Raw genomic sequence first — 21,206 nt, 5'->3', positions numbered from 1 at the left:
AGAATAATCTTCATGACGGAGGGAGGCAGGAACAATCATGGTATGATGGAAAGCCAGAGGCAGAGGTTTATGGAGAGGCCTGAGGATCCAGGAACCAGTAGCAGGGAGCTGGTAAGGTGAGAGATCCTTTGGAACTGGGGCATAGTTAAGTTGCTGTCTCTTTAAGCCACACTGTTTTGAAAGGTAAAGTTTGGGTCTGTTTAGGCTAGGACTAGATTATAAAGTCATGTTATATTCTAAAAGAACTTGTTCACCCTCCCTGTTTCTTAAACAGATAATGTAATACATTTGAAAATCACTATAATAATGTCCATTTTACTAGCTGAAGTTGCTAATTGGAACATGATGATGATCTAGGATGATGTAACTTGAGTTCATTTCAGATCAAAAGAATAAATTGGATTTTTCTACAGTTTCAAAGGAAAGCTGTTGAATGCGATATATTTATTTGTCTGAATATTATTGTAAGTAAACACAGCATATTTAGATAAGCAAATCATGAACTTTTCTGTCATAATCTGTTATTGCCTATTGTAATAAAATAATATAAAAACCCACTAATTCAGTGGAGAATATTAAATATTTGACTTTAAATAGAGACTTTTAAATCATGAGATCCATATAATAAGATCTTCCAGTTCTTGTACCCTCTGTCTATATGACAGGGTCTAATCCAGATTTGCTGGCCTCCAAGCATTGGGGTATAGGCGATCCGCTCTCAGGAGCTAGCAATTCATCTCCTCCTCCAGTGATGAGCCCAGACTGAGCTCCTCTCAGTCTTTAATACATTGGTTGCAGCCAGAGCATGCCCACCAGAGCTGGAACGGGTGTGGCCTCTTCTGCTAACAAATCTGTGATGGGACATATCAGTCCAATGCAGGGCTGATATGTCCTATCACAGATCCCCCTGACTTACGATGGTGTCTAGCACTGGAGTCTGTTCCTCTTCCCCCTTTCCTGTCCAGGAGAAGAAGTCTGCATTCTCATGGGCCTTCCTTGGCTGATGCAACATGCAGCAGAAGAAGGGTTGAAGCAACAAGTAGGTACCATCACATGATTCATGCATTAGTTTCCTTCATGCTATTAATCCTTTGAAGGGGTGAGTGATCAATTATCAAGGAAAAGGTGTTCCTCAATAGGTAATATCTTTATGTGTCAACTGCCTATTTAATAGCAAGAGCTTCCTGTTCTATCTTGGAGTAGCAAGTCTTCAGCTTGTAGCTGAGATATGGGATGGGATGCTCCCAGCCCTCCCTACCTCTGTCTGGAGGACAAAGAGTCTTTTAAAGTCAAGCTGAGTCAGAACTGGCTTCAAGGTCAACCATTTTCATAGGCCTTGGAAGGTGGTCTCAGTCTTCTGACCACTGGATTTTTCATGGCTGGGTATTTTTCACCAAGTCTGTCATTTGGGCAGCAAGTGTTGCAAAATTGGGCAAGAACTGGTAGTAATACCCTGCCAGCCCTAGGAACTGCAATACTTGCCTCTTCATCATAGGATAGGGTACTCTTATAAGGGGTGTCGTTTTCCTTGACCAACCATGTAGCCCAGGTAGGTCACTTTTCAGTGGCACAAGTGGCACTTGGCTGCATTTGCAATGAGGTCCACATCTCCCAGGACTCTCAGTATAATGGCTCAGTTCTGCAAATTATACCTTTGGGTTGGCTATAGTTCACTTCATTTCCCTTCTGTTCCTAAAAAACTCCCAACTTATTTAGATACCTAGAATTCAGTCTCTAAGGATTTTCAGCAAGGATTGCACATTCAACTCCAACCAGGAATAAATTTAATTTATAACTTTATAAGATCTTATGATAAAGAAATTTAATAAATAATACAGAACCTTAAAATTATGAACACCTCAGGAATGAAGATTGTTCCGTAATCTGAAATGTTTGTAACTTTGAACATAACATTATGGTTGTTCTTTCAAAAGTTTACCACTGAACATTGACTTAATACTGCTTCGAATCTTTACTGTGAAAAAGAAAAATGGTACTTTCCTTTATTATTTTTAGTAGTTTATGTTTAATACAACACTATATTTGCTTTTTTGGGGGGGGGGGGAGGGGTGTCTTTTGACTCTGTTGTTGCATGATTGCATACTGCTGTTTCCAAATGAGGTGTGTGGTTGACTGCCCGGGTCATTATTTTGAGTTTCTACTGTAATAATTTAATTTTACACCTCAATATGGCTCTTTTATAATCCACATACATTATCTTCACAGTTATTCGTAAACAAAAATAAAACAGATTAAATCTAAACATGTCAGTCCCCACAGAAACACAGTGAGAAGAACTCTCAGTTCCCAAAAGCTCAGGCTGAGTTGATCTCAGTCTCAGTTAGGCTTTGTCTACACTTGCAGACATTTTTTACTGACAGTTTTGATAGTGATAGAAAAGCTGTAAAAGAAAAGTGCTGGATTGTGTTCACATTGTTTTCCACAGACGTCAGAGTGTATTTACATATGCGGCATTTGCATTGTCAATGAGAGGAGTGCACTATAGTAGCTATCCCCTTATGCAGTGCTCCAATACACAAAACAAATCATGATTGTGGCGAGGGTGGATATGTGTGTGACAGTCACCATACCATACACAACCAGTCCTGAAGCAGTGGGAGGGAGCTGACCTCAGCCCACACATCCCCCTTTGACTCTGCACAGAAAAGTCTGTCTATCTGCCTCTGTTCGCACTGTGGGAGGCAGCAGGAGCATACAGTAAAGGTTTGTTTTGTGTTCCAGAGAAGTGACAGTACTAGCTGTCAGAACAGAACTAAAGGGAAGGAGTATCTACCTTCAGGCAGGACTGCTGAGTTTCAAAGAGCAGCTCCTCCCATACTGCATAGCGGGACAGCTCTGGAGGGCACTTAGGCTACGTCTGGACAACAGCGTTATTTGGGGATACCGGACGTATCCTGAAATAGTTATTCCACAGCTTTAAATGCACCCGTTATTTCAAAATATATTTTGAAATAATGGGCACGCTATTCTGGTGTCCCTGTAGACCTCGTAGACAGCGCCAAATTTTGAAATAAGCTATTTCGAAATTACGTCGCTTATTTTAAGGTAAGGAGACAGTGTGGATACATCCTTAGACTGGGTAAGCAATCAAAAGTCTTCACTGGCACATCACTGCAAAAAGCAAAAAATACTGTTGTGGTGATGGTTTTATTTTTGTGCTGAAACTGAGCAGTTTCAGTGCAAGAAGTGGATTTCAGTGCAAGAAAATGCTAACATGTTTTTTGCCTTAATCTTACTCTTTGATCACCAAATCTACACAATTTGCTAACTCAAAAGCAACATCTTCCCTCCATTTGCTTGTAGAAATCTTCAGCAGGAATCCATTCAGACTCTTCCTCTTCTGAAATCATTGTTAACCAGTCTGCTAACTGATTAACTCACCACTCCGCTAAGTGTATAGATGTAAAAACAAAAAAAATTGTGAGAAAATACAAAATGGAGAATAGCAAAATATTAATGACTCCTTCCCCCTTATCACATTTAAAGAAAAGTTGGTGACTCAAATTAGTTGAGACAATTTGACTAAACAATTTGGCTAAAATCAAACAACATTCAAAGTATAGTTAAAATGGAGCGAATTGTTTTTCCCAGTTTCTCTTTCTGTAACAGTGGCCACATTGTCCCTGTTGGAGAGTTAACAATATCACTAACCTGCTGCAAAATGCTTCGGAGTGAGGGACAACCTTGCCTGCTCTCTGCTCCTGTACTCAGCTTCTCTCAACTTACCCAGGGCACATGGCCTTTGTACAGCAGCTGCCCTGACTGTGTGCCCTCATGGAGTCTGATGCCAGGAACAGGGAACCTGTTGGAGCAGACCCAAAACCACCACACTCAATTCCTAGGGTTACCAGGTGGTTTAAAACAAAATACCAGACACACTTTATCTCAGATGTGGGGGGACGGGGACCGGCTGGGAGGGGGGCGGGGCTGGCCGGGAGGAGGAGGCGGGGCGGGGGTGGAGAGGAGGAGAGAACCAGCAGGCTGGCGGGAAGCAGGGTTGGCGGGGGGGAGGGTGATTGGGGGGCAGCATGGCTGGCGAGGGGGAGATCGGGGAGGGACACCAGCTGGTGGGAAGCAGGGCTGGCCAGAGGAGGGGTTGGGGGCCGTGGGGCTGGCCGGGGGAGGGAGGGGGCGAGAGCTAGCCGGCGGGGAGCGGGGCTGGCCAGGAGGCAGAGCAGGGGGAGAATCAGCTGGCAGGGAGTGAGACTGACCCAGGTGTACGCAGATACCAGGGTGCTGCCCATCCTGCGCATGGACTCGGCAAAGCACAAGCGAGTCTGGCCCCGGGGATTCCTTCCCGGCCCCACTCCGGCCCCTCCCTCGCGTAGTTTCGTACTGCCTGGCTGTGTGAGCATGTCTACCAGCCAGGCAGTATGCAACTACGTACTGATACTCCTAATAATAATAAACTTACCTAATTAGAAAATACCAGACATTTTATGTGTCCGGTATTTTCTCAATTTGTTTCCTGGACAGAACCCTCAAATACCGGACTGTCCAGTTCAAAACTGCACACCTGGCAACCCTACCAATTCCAGAAACTACTGGATGGAGAGTGGTAAATCTTCCTAGCAACAATGACTTAGACACAACTCACTCCTCTCCCCCCTGCTTTAGGTGTCTTAAAGAGATATCTCTCTACTAGGAATATGGGTTGCATATGTATTGCTGAAATGTGGCTGAATGATACTACTGAGTCTCTTTCAGTTGTCTCCAGCTGAGTATTTGGTACACCGGGAATCTGGAGTGGGATTTTGTTCTTCTTTGCCTAAGAACAAGCGTCTGGGTTGTTTTTTGTTTTTTAATTAATTTTTTGGTTTCTATTTTACTGTATGGCAGAGGTATTCAGAGCCCAGACAGTTTTGTATTCATCTAAATAAATAAATAATAAAAAAACAGATTGCATAATGTTCCTCTAAGCAGAAACATTTTCTACTTATCTTTTTATTATTTTTAATCAGCTTGTTTCTGTACTTATTTGCATTTTCATTTGAGTCTTTTTTCTACTCCTCTTGGTCCAACCTGAGGCAAGTGACAGGTAAATTAATATTATACAGTATCCACGGTATTAAATCATGAGATAATCATCAACATTATTTTTAGGAAATGTATATATACTGTGTAAGACAGGAAAGGTGGATATCCCTTTCATAACATATTTTTGACCCCTCCCAATCTAGTAACTGAGAGTTGAATATTTTTGACATAAACATACTCCTGCTAAGAATGGTTAGAAACCAGCTGCTAGGATGTGCTGTGCTGCTCTTTAACAATGAATGTGTTATATTCTTGTGAGATTGTTTCTGAATAGTTTTATGCAAAGATAATAATGCAGCATTGGAAGGGTGGGAGCATTGTCTCTTGAGTTTTATCTCTCATTAGAATCAGAACTTTGAACTAAAATTCTAGTTCAAGTATCCAATCCAATGTTTTTAAGTGATTGTTCATGCAAATTATCATAGGATGTCTTCTTTCCTGAACATATTTTGACAACTCTTGCTTTTAACTTTAGCACTAAGAATTCTGTTGTTGGAATTACTTGCCCCTCTTAAAAACAAAGATAGCAGGACTAAAAAATGTGCCAGTTTTAGAAACTGCTAAGTTTTACATTTAGCACAATGAAAAGAATGATTTTAAGAGATGCTACGTGGGTGCTGGAATAATAAAAGTGTGCCTTTTTTACTCAAAAATGCTTCAGATTGTATTTTCTGTGTGCACATTTGGCCTATATATATATTGCTTTAATGTTTGAGAGATGGATTATTGACAGGATTGGGGAACATTGCTAGCCTTTGTAATGGTAACTTCTTACCTGTTTTTGAGGTCAGATCCCCAGCCTGCTCTACCTTTTGCACCACTTCTGCAGAACAAAGGAAGAACAAAGTCTGACTCTGGAGGAATCCTCCAGCAGAAAAAGAATCTCTGAGTGAGGTCCTGGACTAATAGTTTGATATCTTTCTTCACCCGTAGCAAAGGGCTATGGCTGTGCAACAAAGCCTGAGTGCTAAAATGGCTACTTCTACTTTTTTTAGCTCCTGTTTAAATTAAAGAATTTGTACTGGTGCAGTTTCATCAGTTTGGTTCATCAGCTTAATTCAAAATAGGGCTGCAAATGTAGGCATTAGAAATTGCAAATCAAGCCCGGGATTTAAATATCCCACGCTTGATTTGCATCTTCCCAGCCAGGCGCCATTTTTTGAAATTGACAGGACTGAACTAACTGCCCGCGTCTACACATGGCAGTGAAACGGCCGTTCAAAATAAAGCCCTATTTTGAACTACCTGTTATTCCTCCTGCAATGAGGTTTAACAGTTGGTTCGAAATAGGGCTTTATTTCGAACGGCCGTTTCACTGCCGCGTATAGATGCAAGCAGTTAGTCCGGTCTTGTCAATTTAAAAAAAAATGGCGCCTGGCTGGGAAGATGCAAATCAAGCACGGGATATTTAAATCCCGGGCTTGATTTGCAATTCCGAATGCCTACATTTGCAGCCCTATTCCGAAATAGGCTGCAAGTGTAGACATACCCTCAGTAATATTTCCAAGTAAGCATCCCCAAGGTAAGCCTTGTTCTGCACTGATACATTTGAGTTTGGCCCCAGATTAACTTAATTGTTAGATTTCATCCACTGTGAATCGCATTCATTCAGACAGGGCCTTAAGTATGATAGAATCTAATCTAGGCCAGATTTGGGAACTGTAAGGTCCTTATCCTACAAAGTGCTTGGCAGCCTACATTTTCTCATTTCACTGAAGTAGTTCTTGCAAACGCTACATGCACACAGCAAACAGCTGATTCTGTTTGTTTTTGCTGTGCACTACTTGCCTCTTTGTGCTTTTTTATATTTAGTGGGTCATACAGAGTCACGTTTTCTGTTTCTGACCTGTTTGAGAGAAAGGGATAAATACCGACTCTTATACCTTTTTATTATTCCAGAGACCTGAAACTGGACAATATTCTTCTGGATGCAGAGGGTCATTGCAAGCTGGCAGATTTTGGAATGTGTAAAGAAGGAATTCTGAATGGAGTAACAACCACTACATTTTGTGGAACACCAGACTACATAGCTCCAGAGGTACTTTTTATACCAACCTTCACATATAATAATATTAGTAATCATAATTAACTGTGGCACACATGGATAGCTGTATCTCTTGTATGTGCACTGTGGAAAATGTGGGCCTTATTCTGTCATCAGCACTACTTGAAAGATCCTGTTGAAACCTGTGGATCTCCACAAGGAACAAACATCTACTCAGCAACAGTAGCTGGCAAAATCTGACCCTGGAGGGTGGAACGATATCTGTGACTCTGTACTTAATAACCATTGCAACACTGGTTTTAAAAGTTTTCTATAATATATTTGATGGCATTCTCTGCATTTCCTGGTCATCCGTTACGTGTCATTCTTTTGTAAGTGATTATGTTTTCCCACTGGATGTTTGCCCAGTTCATGCTACCTTTCCTTTAAATTGAGTAGCCACTCCATATGTCAAAACACCCATTTCATACATTCCTTATGGGCTGCAGCTGCCGGAAGACATGAGCAGTTAAACATGCTCAACTTCTGCTGTTTTGTTTTGTTCCGTACTAGAAGGTGAAGACAAAAATGTCAAATTGAAGCTAAAATATCTATTTGTTATTGCATGAAGTTGTCATTTAACACTTTTCCCTAACATGTGTTGCTTGCATATAGCATTATTTTTCCCCGTGTCTGCATTTACAACCCTATTGCTGCTCTGAAGGTGCTTCTAAATCAGTAGATATGGCTCTGTGGATGTGGGGAACGCAGTGGATGTGATATACCTTGACTTTAGCAAAGCTTTTGATACGGTCTCCCACAGTATTCTTCCCAGCAAGTTAAAGAACTATGGATTGGATAAATGGACTGTAAGGTGGATAGAAAGCTGGCTAGCTCATCGGGCTCAATGGGTAGTGATCAACGGATCAATATCTGGTTAGTGGTCAGTATCAAACGGAGTGCCCCAAGGGTCAGTTCTGGGGCCAGTTTTGTTCAGCATCTTTATCAATGACCTGGATGTGGGGATGGATTGCACCCTTAGCAAATTCACAGATGACACTAAGCTAGGGGGAAAGGTAGATATGCTAGAGGGTAGAAATAGGGTCCAGAATGACCTAGACAAATTGGAGGATTGGGCCAAAATAAATCTGATGAGGTTCAACAAGGACAAGTGCAGAGTCCTGCACTTGGGGCAGAAAAATCTGCAGGCTGCGGTCTTACTGGCTCAGCAGCAGTTCAGCAGAAAAGGACCTGGGGATTACAGTGGATATGAGTGAACAGTGTGCCCTGTAGCCATGAAGGCTAATGGCACATTTGGGTGCATTAGTAGGAGAATTGCTAGCAGATCTAGGGAAGTGATTATTCCCCTTTATTCAGCACTGGTGAGGAATATTGCGTACAATTTGTGTCCACCCCCATTACAGAAAGGATGTGGATACATTGGAGAAAATCCAGAAGAAGGCAACAGAAAAGATTAGGGGGCTGGAGCACATGACTTCTGAGAAGAGTCTGAGGGATTTGGGTTTATTTAATCTACAGAAGAGAAGAGTGAGAGGGGATTTGATTGCAGCCTTCAACAACCTGAAGGGGGGTTGCAAAAAAGAGGACAGAGAGAAGCGGTTCTCAGTGATGACAAATGACAGAACAAGGAGCAATGATCTCAAGTTGCAGTGGCGATAGTCTAGATTGGAAATTAGAAAAAGCTGTTTCCCTAGGAGAGTGGGGAAGCACTGCAATGGGTTACCTAGGAAGGTGGTGGAATCTCCGTCCATAGAGGTTTTAAAGTCATGGCTTGACAAAGCCCTGGCTGGGATGATTTAGTTAGGACTGGTCCCTCTTTTAGCAGGGGATTGGACTTGACCTCCTGAGGTCTCTTCCAACTCTATGAGTCTAGTGATTCTCAAACTTTTTGGTCTGCAGCCCACCCTGCTCAATGCACATCTTTCTGTGGAGCACCAGCTAATCAACCATGATGACAAAATGGATGGAGGCGGGGGTGAGAGTGCGGAGTCTGATCAGGAGGTAAAGTGCAGGAGTGGGCTGAGCATGAGGAGGATGGGACCACACTTTGAGAAACACTGGAAACAGCACAGAGAGCTACACAACTTTTTTGCTCATGAACATGCTTGGGGAGACCAATAAACTTGGCTAATACTGAGATTGCTACTGCGGGCTAGTTTTCAGTGCAACACACTGAAACTTAGCCATATGAGTCATATTAATAGGAGTTGCACAGGTAACAGCACAAACCTACTGACACTGAAGTAACCAGGATTCGGCCTCCTTGAAATACTGTAGTAGGAGAAGTATCTCATGTCTGATCAATCAACATGCATCTGAAGATATCACTCTAGTTGCTTATTAACTCTGAACTCTGTTTCCCTGACAGATCCTCCAAGAGTTAGAATATGGTCCCTCAGTAGACTGGTGGGCTTTGGGTGTTCTGATGTATGAAATGATGGCTGGGCAACCTCCTTTTGAAGCTGACAATGAAGATGATCTCTTTGAATCCATCCTTCATGATGATGTGCTCTACCCAGTCTGGCTCAGCAAAGAAGCTGTCAGCATTTTAAAAGCAGTGAGTCTTCCATTTCTTTTTCTCATTCTTCCTTTTCTGCTTTTTATTTCCCTGTTAAAAAATTGAATTTACCTTCAGTCTTTCAGAACAGTCACCACTGGGAGTTCAACAACAGTTCAGAGTGCCACTATTGCAATAATGAGCCTGGGATAAATTACACTTTCTGCGGGAAGGGAACACAGTGTTGTTTGTGTTCCTTGAAGTTGTATGCTGTATAAATCTAGGCACTGCAGAATCATGCTTCAGAGAAAATCACCATCAGTTAGCACTGTGTTATCATTCTAATACTTCACACTCTGCATGCTCACTAAGAGAGGTAGAAGCACTGTGTAATTAAAGAAACAGTGTCAATGTTTTTATTTCAATCCACATATAAACTTTGGCACCCCTCTGCCTTTTTAACAAGTTGTAAAAATATTTTAAAGCTCGTTATTTTTTCCTTACTGTGATCCCTTGCTAATGTCTTTTTGACTCTAGTTTGAGAAAACTTAAAAAATAACAAATATTCTAGCAGCACCATAAAGACTAACAAAACATGCAGATGGTATCATGAGCTTTCGTGGGTACAACCCACTTCTTCAGATGAAGTGGGTTGTACCCACGAAAGCTCATGATTCCATCTACATGTTTTGTTAGTCTTGAAGGTGCTGCTAGACTATTAGCTGTTTTTCAAGTTTTTCTAGTTACAGACTAACTCGACTACCCCTCTGAAGCTGTTTGTAGTTTGTTATCATTAATGCCTTTGTAAACTCTACAAAGAGAATTACAACAATACATCATTTCTTACATTTTCCAAAGATAATATTCCCAGGTGGGCCAGATCTTTAGCTGAAGTAAATCAGTTGAAGTCACTGGAGCTGTGTCAATATACACCAGTTCAGTATCTGGCCCCTTACATTTAGCAACCTGTTGTGTCTAGGTACTGATTTTCTGAATGTCAGAAACTCCTGATCTTTGTTTCATACTTTAGCCACATTGTCAGATGAAGAACAGGAAAAACAGAGGAAATAGAGAGGCGTCTATGTATTTTACTGCTGAATACTAACAAGGGATTAGCTTTGGAACACTTCATTTCCTCACATTGTAGTCTCAGACATGGTTTTTTACAAACTACATTTTCACAGTCCTTCAAATAGTGTTTGGAGAAAGTTTAACAAAATGACAATTTACCTCAAATGTAATTTTCAGTTCAGTGTTTTAAATGTTTAATTCTTTTGCATCACTCTTCCATTTTTAATTCCCACAAAAAATGGAAGGACAATTTTCCAGGTAATCATAAGTGACAGTGTGTTACTTATCTTATGAGAACAGATCTTTTTAAATTGGTGTGACAGGTTGGGTCACAAAGATTCCCTTGAGATTGTCACTTAATGTGCTGAAATACCACTGAGCCTGCCTTCCTGCTTCTGGGGCACCTTGTCTTGCTTAGTCAGACTCTCCAATCTCCTCCAAGGATAGCACAGAGTTGGGGTCCCAACCAGAGCCGGACTGAGCCATGGGCACCAACCGATGGGGGGTGCCTGATGGCAGCTGTAAGGAGTGCTCGGCATCCGTTATAGCTACTATCAGGCGCTGCGTGCCCGGCTCTCGCAGCGCCGGCCCCGTGGTGCCGGCCAGCAACGCCTTTCCCCCCACGGCCGTGAGGCCCTGCACGGCTCGGCATGTGCGCCAGCAGCGCTGGCCAGGCTGGGCAGCGCATGCACTGGGCACTCCGGGGGCGGGCCCTGGGCTGCGCGCCAGTGGCCGTGGCCGGCATGCGCCGTGCGTCCGGGGACAGTGCCGCGCCCCCGGGCCCAGGGCGCCAAAAGGGTTCGGGCCAGCCCTGGTCCCAAACCACAGCAGAGTAATATAGACATTGAATCAGCTCAGCTTTGGGAACACTCAGTCATAGAATCATAGAGTTAGAAGAGGCCTCAGGAAGTCATCGAATCCAACTCCCTGGGCCAATCCCAATGAAACCATCCCAGCCATGTAAAGTTCCCTCTAAGATCTATGGCAGCACAACTGCTTAATCCGCCCAGTCAGGGGCTCAGGGCTCTGTGCATGGAGCTGCCTGACTGGGTGTGCCTAGTTAAGCAGCTGCAGGACTGTGCTGCTGTGCAACTTATAGGGAAACTTGCAGCCAGGGCTATGTCAAGCCGGGAATTAAAAACCTGTAGGGACTGAGATGCCACCCCCTCCCTTGGCCACCCATTCCAGTGCTTCACCCCTCTGTTTGTGAAATAGCATTTTTTAACATCCAACCTAGAGCTCCCCCACTGCAATTTGAGACCATTGCTCCTTGTTCTGTCATCTGTCACCACTGAGAACAACCTCTCTCCATCCTCTCTGGAGCCCCCTCACCCCTCAGGTAGCCAAAGACTGCTATCAAATCACATTCAACAAACTATAACTTTTCTAATAATATGCTACAAGATGAATTTTGCACAAAACATCTTCCAGTTATGCATATTTATATTCATAAACATATTCCCATAAAGAATATTAAGCACCATATCATAGCCCGTTTCTGTGACTGTACAAGTGATGCTATTTAATACTCCCCTCTGTCATGTGAGAGAAAAAAATATTAATTGAAATGAGAGTATTTACTGCTGATAGTGCTGGAATTCATGACTGATTATGTTGGAAAGCCAGTCTGCCTAGCACTTTGTCTGCAAGAGAGAGAGAGAGAGAGAGAGAGAGAAAAGTGTCTACGTAGTCTGCTGCCAGTGTATATTTTGCATTCTCCTCTGTACCTGATCCACAGAGGATATAGGTCTGCTCTAGCTCTTAGTCTTAGAATTTGGTGTTTTATCTCAGGCTGTCCTTGGTCCAATCCACAGTATACCGCCATCACATAAATGGAAGCTTATCTGGGGTTTGAGCTGCTTCTAACATTTGGGATGAGTTTCCCTTGGTTTCCACTGTCTTTAGGTCAGTGTGTTACAAAGCCACTTCTCTGTCTGACCCATAGAGGATGTGAGACTGTTTCAGTCCCCTGCTGCTACTGATTCTGTCTGTCTGTTTCATTCAATTGTAGAAATTTGCGTTGAGCTCTAGAGATCTTTAGTTTCAATTCTTTCTTGTGTAGTGACCTGACATATTGGCCAACCTTAGAAATTAAACTGGGGACCTTCAGCACTAAATTACCCAATGTCATTAATGACATGGTCAACACTATAGTATTTGAGCTTCTTCTACTCATGCATTAAGCAGTGTGACTAATGTCTATTTCATATTGTTTGTTTACTCATCCTCTCCACAGAGAAGGAAGTATGGAGTATCTTTGTTGAGTTCGTTTTGTGTTTTTTTAATATAAATTTTTAAAAATATACATATTGCCAACTCAAGAAATGTACCTTCCACTCAGAGCAGAAGGTGATGGGGGCTTGATGGTCCTTAATTCCTGGAGGATTTTATCCCAAAGACTCAGATTGACCCCAAGACACTTCGGTCTCCCACACTGATGAACTTTGCCCTTGTAGCAAACTCTCTTGTGCCAGTGGAGCAAAGTTGCCAACCACCATTTTCATCCTAGAGTTTTAAGTGGTCTTTTAGATGTGCTGGGCCCAGGCCATTGAGTGCCTTGAACATAAGGACTAAGACGTTGAACTTGATTCAATATTTTGTTGGAGGTCAGTATAGAGAACAAAGGACAGACTCAATCTGTTTGTAGTCAGAGAACATGTGCTGTAGTGTTCTGATTTTATACTTCTGGGAGTTTCCTAAGTGCTGAAATCTTCATGTCCAGGTATGTGATATTACTGTAGTCCTTTTGAGAAGATGCATTGAAAGGTATGAATAAGTGAGGCCAGATCATCATCCACCACAATGGGATGGAATCTCCTAGCCAACCAGAGATAATATAGAAAGCATTACTCCTGGATGCAGCTACGTGGGAGCTCAGCACCTACAAGGAGTCCAAGAATGCATCTGCACAATGGACTGAATTGGCCAGATATGGTGTGTTCTTTTAACCAAACACTGCAATGGTAGCTCTGAACTCTTCAAAGTGTTTCCCTCTGCTGACCAGTGTCAATTATGTCTTGCTGCTATTCAGCATTAGCCCATCCAAACACTGGGCCATCGTGGAGCTAGGCATAGCAGTGTGATTAGATGGGTTGAAGAATAGGGAGAACTGTGTGGCATTTGCATATTGCTGGCACTAGAGTCAATGTCATCTGGCCAGTTCACCCATTAGTTGCAGGTAGCCACTGAAAAAGACCAGAGGGAATTGATCCTTGTAGGACTACACGGCTCAGTGCTAGTGGTGAAAGTACAGTTACCCAGTACTATTCACTGGGTGCATTGCCTCTAGGAGAAACTCAGACCATATTCATGCATTGCCCTGAACCCCTGCGCCCACCACCCTCAAGTGAGACAGCAATATTTCTTGATCAGCAATGAGGGCCAAGGGCATAAGAATGGATGTCTGTCCTCTAGACTTTAATAGGAGGAAGTCACATACCAATGCAAGTTGCATAGACTATTTTATTAGTCAATAAGGGCACCTCTGCCTTTGAAGTGTAGCAACAGCCCTGCACTGCAGGGAGCATGGAACCAGCAGGGGATTCCCCACGGTGTTTCAAAGCGGCAGCATCACATGGAGCCCCCAACACAGTGCTGCCGCTTTGAAATGCCGCGTGCAGCCCAGGGCCAACTGGGGACTCGCAGCTGGCCCTGGGCTACACATGGCTGTGGTGGGGCGCTCCCTCCTGCCCTCACTGGCGGACAGGGATGGGTCCCGACTCCACGAACCCAGGTACTGTCTACCCCTCTAGAACCTGGTTCACTGGCCTAAGTCAATACGTATAATCTCTAGATAGCCCTTTAAGGCAAGGCCCTCCGGCATGAGTCCATATACACAGTTCAAGGTATGGTCCTTTAAGGCAAGTCCCTCACTGGCAGGTCAGGGTTGTAGCGGGGTTGTACCCCTGGTAGGGGCACCAGGGCCTACCCTACTCCACTGGGTCCTGGCCCAGGGCCATCTGAGTAGCAGGACGGCGTGTCACTCTCTCGGTGGGGAAGTCCTGCGGAAATGCTCCGAGGTTCCCGGGGCAAGAGAGGCAGCTCCGGCTCCTGCCCTGGGCCACTTTCTACCTGGTCCACTGGAGCTACTCCCCACATACTTGTCAGTTTGGCTGCCCTCGCTGGGGTGATGTCTCCTTGGCAGGCCGCCTCTGCAATGCCTCAACTTGCCTCGGCGTCTGAGCTGGCTTTTCCTGAGGTCGCAGGTTGCTGCTGGTCAGGAGCCTCCTTCATCTGGTCCTTCTCCTCTGCCTTGCCCCATCACAGTGGTGTTTCAGAGTGACAGACCCTGGGCTCCACACAGCGCTGTCACTTCCCAGCTGACCCCAGGCTGCACTCAGCATTTCAAAGCAACAGCACCACATAGAGCCCAGGGTCTGGCCCTGTCTCCACATAGTACTGCTGCTTTGAAGCAGCCCTTCTTTTTTCTCCTCCTCTTGCTGCCTCTTTCTGATAGTGGCAGCAAGGGCGGGGGGAAGCGACTAATTGACTAGTTGTTCCCATCCCTATCCCTAAGGCCGTGGTCCCCAACACGCCATGGCGCCTGCGGGTGCATTTCAATGCGCCCGCCAGGTGCTCGGGGCTGGCCTGGCCCCGGGCACATGGCGCATGGGCGCTTGCGGGGGGAGCGCACTTGGCGGGGGGGAGCGCCAGGCGCGCGGCACTCGGCGGGGGGAGCGCCGGCCCCAGGCGCGCGGCGGGGGGGGGGAGCGCCGGCCCCGGGCGCGCGGCCCTTGGAGGGGGCCCCGCCCCGGCGGGGGGGGGGCCCCCGCCGCGGCTGCGGGGGGGGGGCCCGCCCCTCCCCGCCCCCTGGCGCCCAGTGGGCAAACGGCCACGCCCCCTGGCGCTCGACAACCTCAAAAGGTTGGGGACCACTGCCCTAAGGCATTTAAGTTCCTACCCTGAAACTAGATTGTACCAGATCTAGAATGTTAGCTTCAGTTAAATAAGCTCGTAGATGGCCTCGACTGGCTTCTGTGTGAGTTTGTTCAGAAATGGGAGGTTTGACAGTGGGCAGCAGTTGGCTAGAACCAGTATATCCAGGGTAGGTTCTTCAGTATAGGTCAGAATATTGTGCATTTGAAGGAGGAAAGGAAGGCTTTTTGGCTGAATGACACTTTGGCTATTTCAGTCAGGAGTTGCACCAGTTGGTCATGACTCTTTAACAAGCCAGAAAGGACATGGGTAAGGTTCACAAGTCTGGGTTGATTTCTTTGGGATGTACAGAACTTCTTAATGATTGTGAAGTGATTTGTGGAAATGCATGTGGGCTGCTGGTTGGTGGGCATAGGTGGAATAGATTCATGCTGCTTGAGAAGGCTTCTTGGATGTGTGATCTTTACAGCAAAGTAGCATGATAGTACTTGGCAGCACTTGGTGCTCAGTTCCGTTGCAGTTTGTAGGCATTCAGTGCTGATAAATGGTTTATCACCCTGCAGACTCTTTGGGTCAGGTTTTGCCAGCCTCAGTGATAGGTTTTAGGATGGTACTCTTAGTCTATAACACAGTCTCATTGTAGATTTTGAAGAATTTATAAGTTTAATCTTATCTGAATCAGCCCCCACCTCCCTCATTGGCACTAAAATCTTCCACTCCCCTCTCTTCATCTGGTTCAGGCTTTCAGAAAACTAATGATATCTGTATGAACAATGGGGAGAATGGGGCCATTGCAGAGACAGTGTGTAAATGGTTGAGACTAGTGTACAATGATAATGAATCAGCTGACTAATTGACCTGTGGGTGGAGTGCTGCTGTCCTTTAGCAGTCATTGCAATATGTTGGAAGTGTTGCATGAGTCTTCAACGTTGAATCCGTGTCATTGGTCTTTCTGGTTCCTCAGATACCTGTAGTACCACCAATAGAGTTCCAATAATAGTAAGAAGAGTGATGGTTCCAGTGTTGATGGGACAGGGGCACTTTGCTGTGTTACCTAGACCAAGGCACGGGCCTTTCTCTCTACCCTTGCTCAGAGCAGGCCTTGATGACATAGTGGTAGATATACCAATGCTCTGTTTACACTAACACTCCCACCATGATTACCATGTGAGAGCTGTAGTATGTCTGTGAGTGCTGTGCCACTTTGCACTCATTTACAGGAGTCTGTCATCACAAATAGTGCTAGATTTCCCAAACTGGGTGCTTCATCCCTATTCCCCTAACTACTGCCATCAGAGTGGCTCCCACATGGAAAGGAGAGGTACACCATGTGAAAAGATGACACAGTGACCATGCTCTTCCTGTGTTCCAAGAGGTCTGGTGCCTTTCTTAGGGCAGAACCTCACGGGACTTCCACCAGAACAATGCACCTCTGCACTACATCTTATTCCTGGCTGCACCTCAATAGATCAGCCAAGTCCTAGGCTACGTCTAGACTACAGGCTTCTTTTGGAAGAAGCTTTTTTTGGAAGAGATCTTCTGAAAAAACTTCTTCCAAAAGAGAGCGTCCATACTGCAAAAGAGCATCGAAAAAGTGATCTGCTTTTTCAAAAGAGAGTGTTCAGACTGAATGGATGCTCTCTTGTATGTAACCTGGGATTGCTATGGACTGAATGGCCACCAGGGCACCTGTGCTTGTTCCTCTTTCCTCTTCTTCCAAAAGAACTCCTCCTTCCCCATCCACACATGCCTTTTTGTGAAAGAGCTCTTTCACAAAAAAGCTTCTTCCTCATAGAATGAGGATTACCAATGCTGGGAAAAGCCCTCTGTTCTTTTGATTTTCTTTCAGAAAAGCACAATTGCAGTGTGGACATTCCTCAAGTTTTGGAGGAAAAACAGCTGTTTTCCGACAAAACTCTGTAGTGTAGACATACTAAATGTTTTCCAATGTCCCTATTATTTCAGCAGAAGTCTCTGTTCCTTACTAGGACTATATATGAAGTTCTTCTTATTGTCCTTATATGACAAAGTATAAAATTCATTCCTTTCAGTCCCCCTCTACTGATTTTGCAGATGTCAGGATTCCCAAGCTTCAGTTCAGAGTAGTATAAAGGTGCTTTAATGTAACTGAGTGTTGGGCCCACAGTATTCATTTTAATGTACAGCTATGTTAACAAGAGTCCAGCCCTGCTCCCACTGAAATCATAGTGAGTTTCACCAGGAGCAGGATCCAGCCTCAATAAATTACAATAAAAAGGCAATAGCTATGGCTAACACCTGATCCTCTGACTTTTTATGTCATTTTTTCTGTTCCATTGGCACCATCCCACCATAGGGCGATTGGTTGGAAGGGTCTCTTAGTCTGTAATTGTATTGACAATTACATCATCAGTAATTCTTTGGCAAACTGGATGATTATAATCCACACTAGCTTGTGCTCCACAGAAAATAGAGGGGAAATGAATGGATATTTATCACATGTATAAAGAACAAAAGGGGTAGTAGACCACTGTCGATTTCAGCCTTTTAAATGATTACAGACTATGGCAAACATAAAAAATACTTTAAAAATACTTTCATTGGTATACAGGCAGTCCCCAGGTTACATGGATCCGACTTACATCGGATCCCTACTTACAAACGGGGTGAGGCAACCCCGCACTAGCTGCTTCCCCCCCAGCAGACCAGGGAGACACGAAGCTAGCTCCCCCCCCCCCCCGCCCCCTCAAGCAGACCAGGGAGACGCGGAGCGGCTTTTCTCAGCAGACACCTCAGCTTGAGAATAAAGGACTGAGGGAAGTGAGGTGTGGGAGAATAAAACTGAGCTCTGGAGAAATGTTTGGCTAGAGTTTCCCCTACAATATGTACCAGTTCCGACTTACATTCAAATTCAACTTAAGAACAAACCTACAGTCCCTATCTTGTACGTAACCCGGGGACTGCCTGTAATTTCATCAGGTCTCTTCACACTTAATATCCACATATGAATCCAATCAGATTGTGGCATAGAATACTAAACCACACTAATTATTAGCATCTTACTGCCCTGAACTTTAAAAAAACAATACTTATGTTGATGTCTTAGTTGCCTGAAGGATAGGTCCAAATATAGACAGCGATCAACTTCTGTTACTGATATCTGGATTACATAGTACAAAAAAGCATATCATGTGGCTTCCATGTTTTTTCTTCTCTGAGGTGCACTGCTGCTGGTTCCTGGTCTGCTCTCTCTTCCCATCACTTAGCTGCATATGAAATAAAGCAGAGGAACGTAAGAATGCATTTTGTGGTTTTCTCAGGGTATCATCATCCTTTGACAAAGTCTCTTTCAAAAACTGGTTTTATTTCCTCACCTAGCAGAAAATACAGGCAATTAATTACTTGAGACTTGCCTTCTATTGGGAAACCTGGAAGAACAGTGAAAATACTTCACTTGAACTCAAAACCGAGCTGAAAGTGCTGTCCTTGGAGTGGCTGATGTGTTGTTTGGAACCACCGTGTACCATATGGAAGACGTGCACTATACATTTAAGATAGCAGGTTAGGCTCCTACCAGTTGCTGATCCAGCTGTGGGTCACATTCACTGGGGAGACCATTTTAAGGACTTCAGTAACTGTTCTTGTGGCAGCTGAAATAATACATTTTACAGGTGTGAATCAGAAAACAAAATAAAGCAAAACTCTGCCAAAACAAAATAATTCACTGCACACGCACTCTTCCTCCTCCCCGCCCCCCCCCCCCGAAAGAATGAGAGAGAACAAACAGCATGTGACAGATCTTAGTCACATTATGTAATACACTACTGGAAGGCACTCAGATACTACATTGATGGAGCCAATATGAGACCCTGTATAGAATAAAATAGTCATGTATATTCTTATGTTCACTGTCTTGAAGTAGATAAGATGTCTTCCATGGCAGTTCATTGTGAGGTAAGGTTGCCAGTTTTGATTGAATGGACTCCTGGGCTATGTCTAGACTGCAAGCCTCTTTCGAAAGAGGCTCTTTCGAAAGCATCTTTCGAAAGAGCCTCTTTCGAAAGAGAGCGTCTAGACTGCACGGAGAAATTTCGAAAAAGCGGCTTTCTTTTTCGAAAGAAAGCATCCAGTGAGTCTGGATGCTCTCTTTCGAAGAAGCCCTATTTACATTGAAGAACGCCTTCTTTCGAAAGAGGAACTTTCGAAAGAAGGCGTTCTTCCTCGTAAATTGAGGTTTACCGCCATCGAAAGAAAAGCCGCGTTCTTTCGAATTAATTTCGAAAGAACGCGGCTTGAGTCTGGACGCAGGGGAAGTTTTTTCGAAAAAAGGCTACTTTTTTTGAAAAAAACCCTGAGACTGGACACAGCCCTGGAGGTTTCATGATGCAATGTAATCCTTGATTAAAGATTAATCTTCAGTTCCTGGAGACTCCTGAACTCCTAGAGGCATGGCAACCCCAATTGTGAGGCAGTCTATACAGATTATCCTGTAAAAAACAATGCCCTATCCTCTGTGGGATATCAGAAGGATTTTTTCACCCCCAAATGATTCTAGAGTAGAACATGCTATCGGCAGTCTTTGCTACACATGTAGAGAGTAAGCATCGTCTGTGTTCTCTTCTGCCAAATCTCAGGGCCACTGGCTCTTCTGTAAGGGCAGTGCAGACTCATGCAGAGCCAACTCCAGGACGAGGATACTCTCACTCTGGCAGCTGCTTGGAGTGTGACTTAATTTCTTCCTAGCACTGCCAGTACAAGCAAATAAATTATGCCTGCTTCCTTTGTGGGAGCACTGGGAACTAAGGATGTGATGCCTGTGTTTTCCACCTCCAGCCCATATGATATAGAGCACCCGTATTGGGATGCTATGAGTTCAAGAAAGAGCTATTGAATTAATATATAAAGATCGTAAATTATACTTACGGCAGAGCAAATCAGAGTGGTTAAAATCATAGAATCACAGAACACTACAACTGGAAGGGACCTCAAGAGGTCATCAAATCCAGTCCCCTGCCCTCAAAGCAGGACCCAGCACCATCTAAACCATCCCTGATAGATGTCTATCTAACCTGTTCTTAAATATCTCCAAAGACGGAGATTCCACAACCTCCCTAGGTAACTTATTCCAGAGTTTAACCACCCTGACAGGAAGTTTTTCCTAATGTCCAACCTACACCTCCCTTGCTGCAGTTTAAGCCCATTGCTTCTTGTCCTATCCTCAGAGGCCAAGGAGAACAATTTTTCTCCCTCTTCCTCGTGACACCCTTTTAGATACCTGAAAACTGCCATCATGCCCCCTCTCAGGGTTTGGCTACACTGCCGCTTTTTTTATCCTTTTGTTGGAAGAGGCTTTTCTGACATTTGGCCTGTCTAAACTGGACCAAATGTCAGAAAAAAATCCTCTTTTGGAAGCCTCCGTATTCCTCATAGAATGAGGAATAAAGGAGCTTCCAAAAGAGTGTGTTTGCTCTTCCGGGGGGAAAAAAGGAAGAGCAAACGCGTCCCTGGGTGTGGAAGAGTTTTTCAAGGATACAACCTGGAAAACTCTTAGGGTACATCCAGACTACAGGCTTTTGTCGACAGAGGCTTTGTCGACAGTATCTGTTGACAAAGAGCGTCTAGACTACATCCAGTTCTGTCGACAAAGCAAGCCGCTTTGTCATCATGAGAGTATAGACGCAAAGGAAAATGTAGATGCAATAACACCTTCTGTCGACAAAA

The 21,206-nt window shown here is 44.3% G+C and overlaps 1 protein-coding gene across 4 annotated transcripts in view; it reads left to right on the top strand.

Annotated features, from left to right (window-relative positions):
* The window catches only part of PRKCE (protein kinase C epsilon), a 465,689-nt gene that overhangs the window by 417,586 nt on the left and 26,897 nt on the right, over nucleotides 1-21,206 (top strand). For all 4 annotated transcript variants that reach the window (XM_075925412.2, XM_089777502.1, XM_089777503.1 and 1 more), the window contains 2 exons: nucleotides 6,958-7,096; nucleotides 9,432-9,620. In XM_075925412.2, coding sequence (XP_075781527.1) covers nucleotides 6,958-7,096; nucleotides 9,432-9,620 — 328 coding nt within the window. The remainder of the gene's footprint in view (nucleotides 1-6,957; nucleotides 7,097-9,431; nucleotides 9,621-21,206) is intronic.

This window comes from Pelodiscus sinensis, chromosome 3, assembly GCF_052426305.1.
Source record: "Pelodiscus sinensis isolate ZL-2025 chromosome 3, ASM5242630v1, whole genome shotgun sequence".
Lineage (NCBI taxonomy): Eukaryota > Metazoa > Chordata > Testudines > Trionychidae > Pelodiscus > Pelodiscus sinensis.
This window is presented reverse-complemented; position numbering and strand designations above follow the sequence as displayed.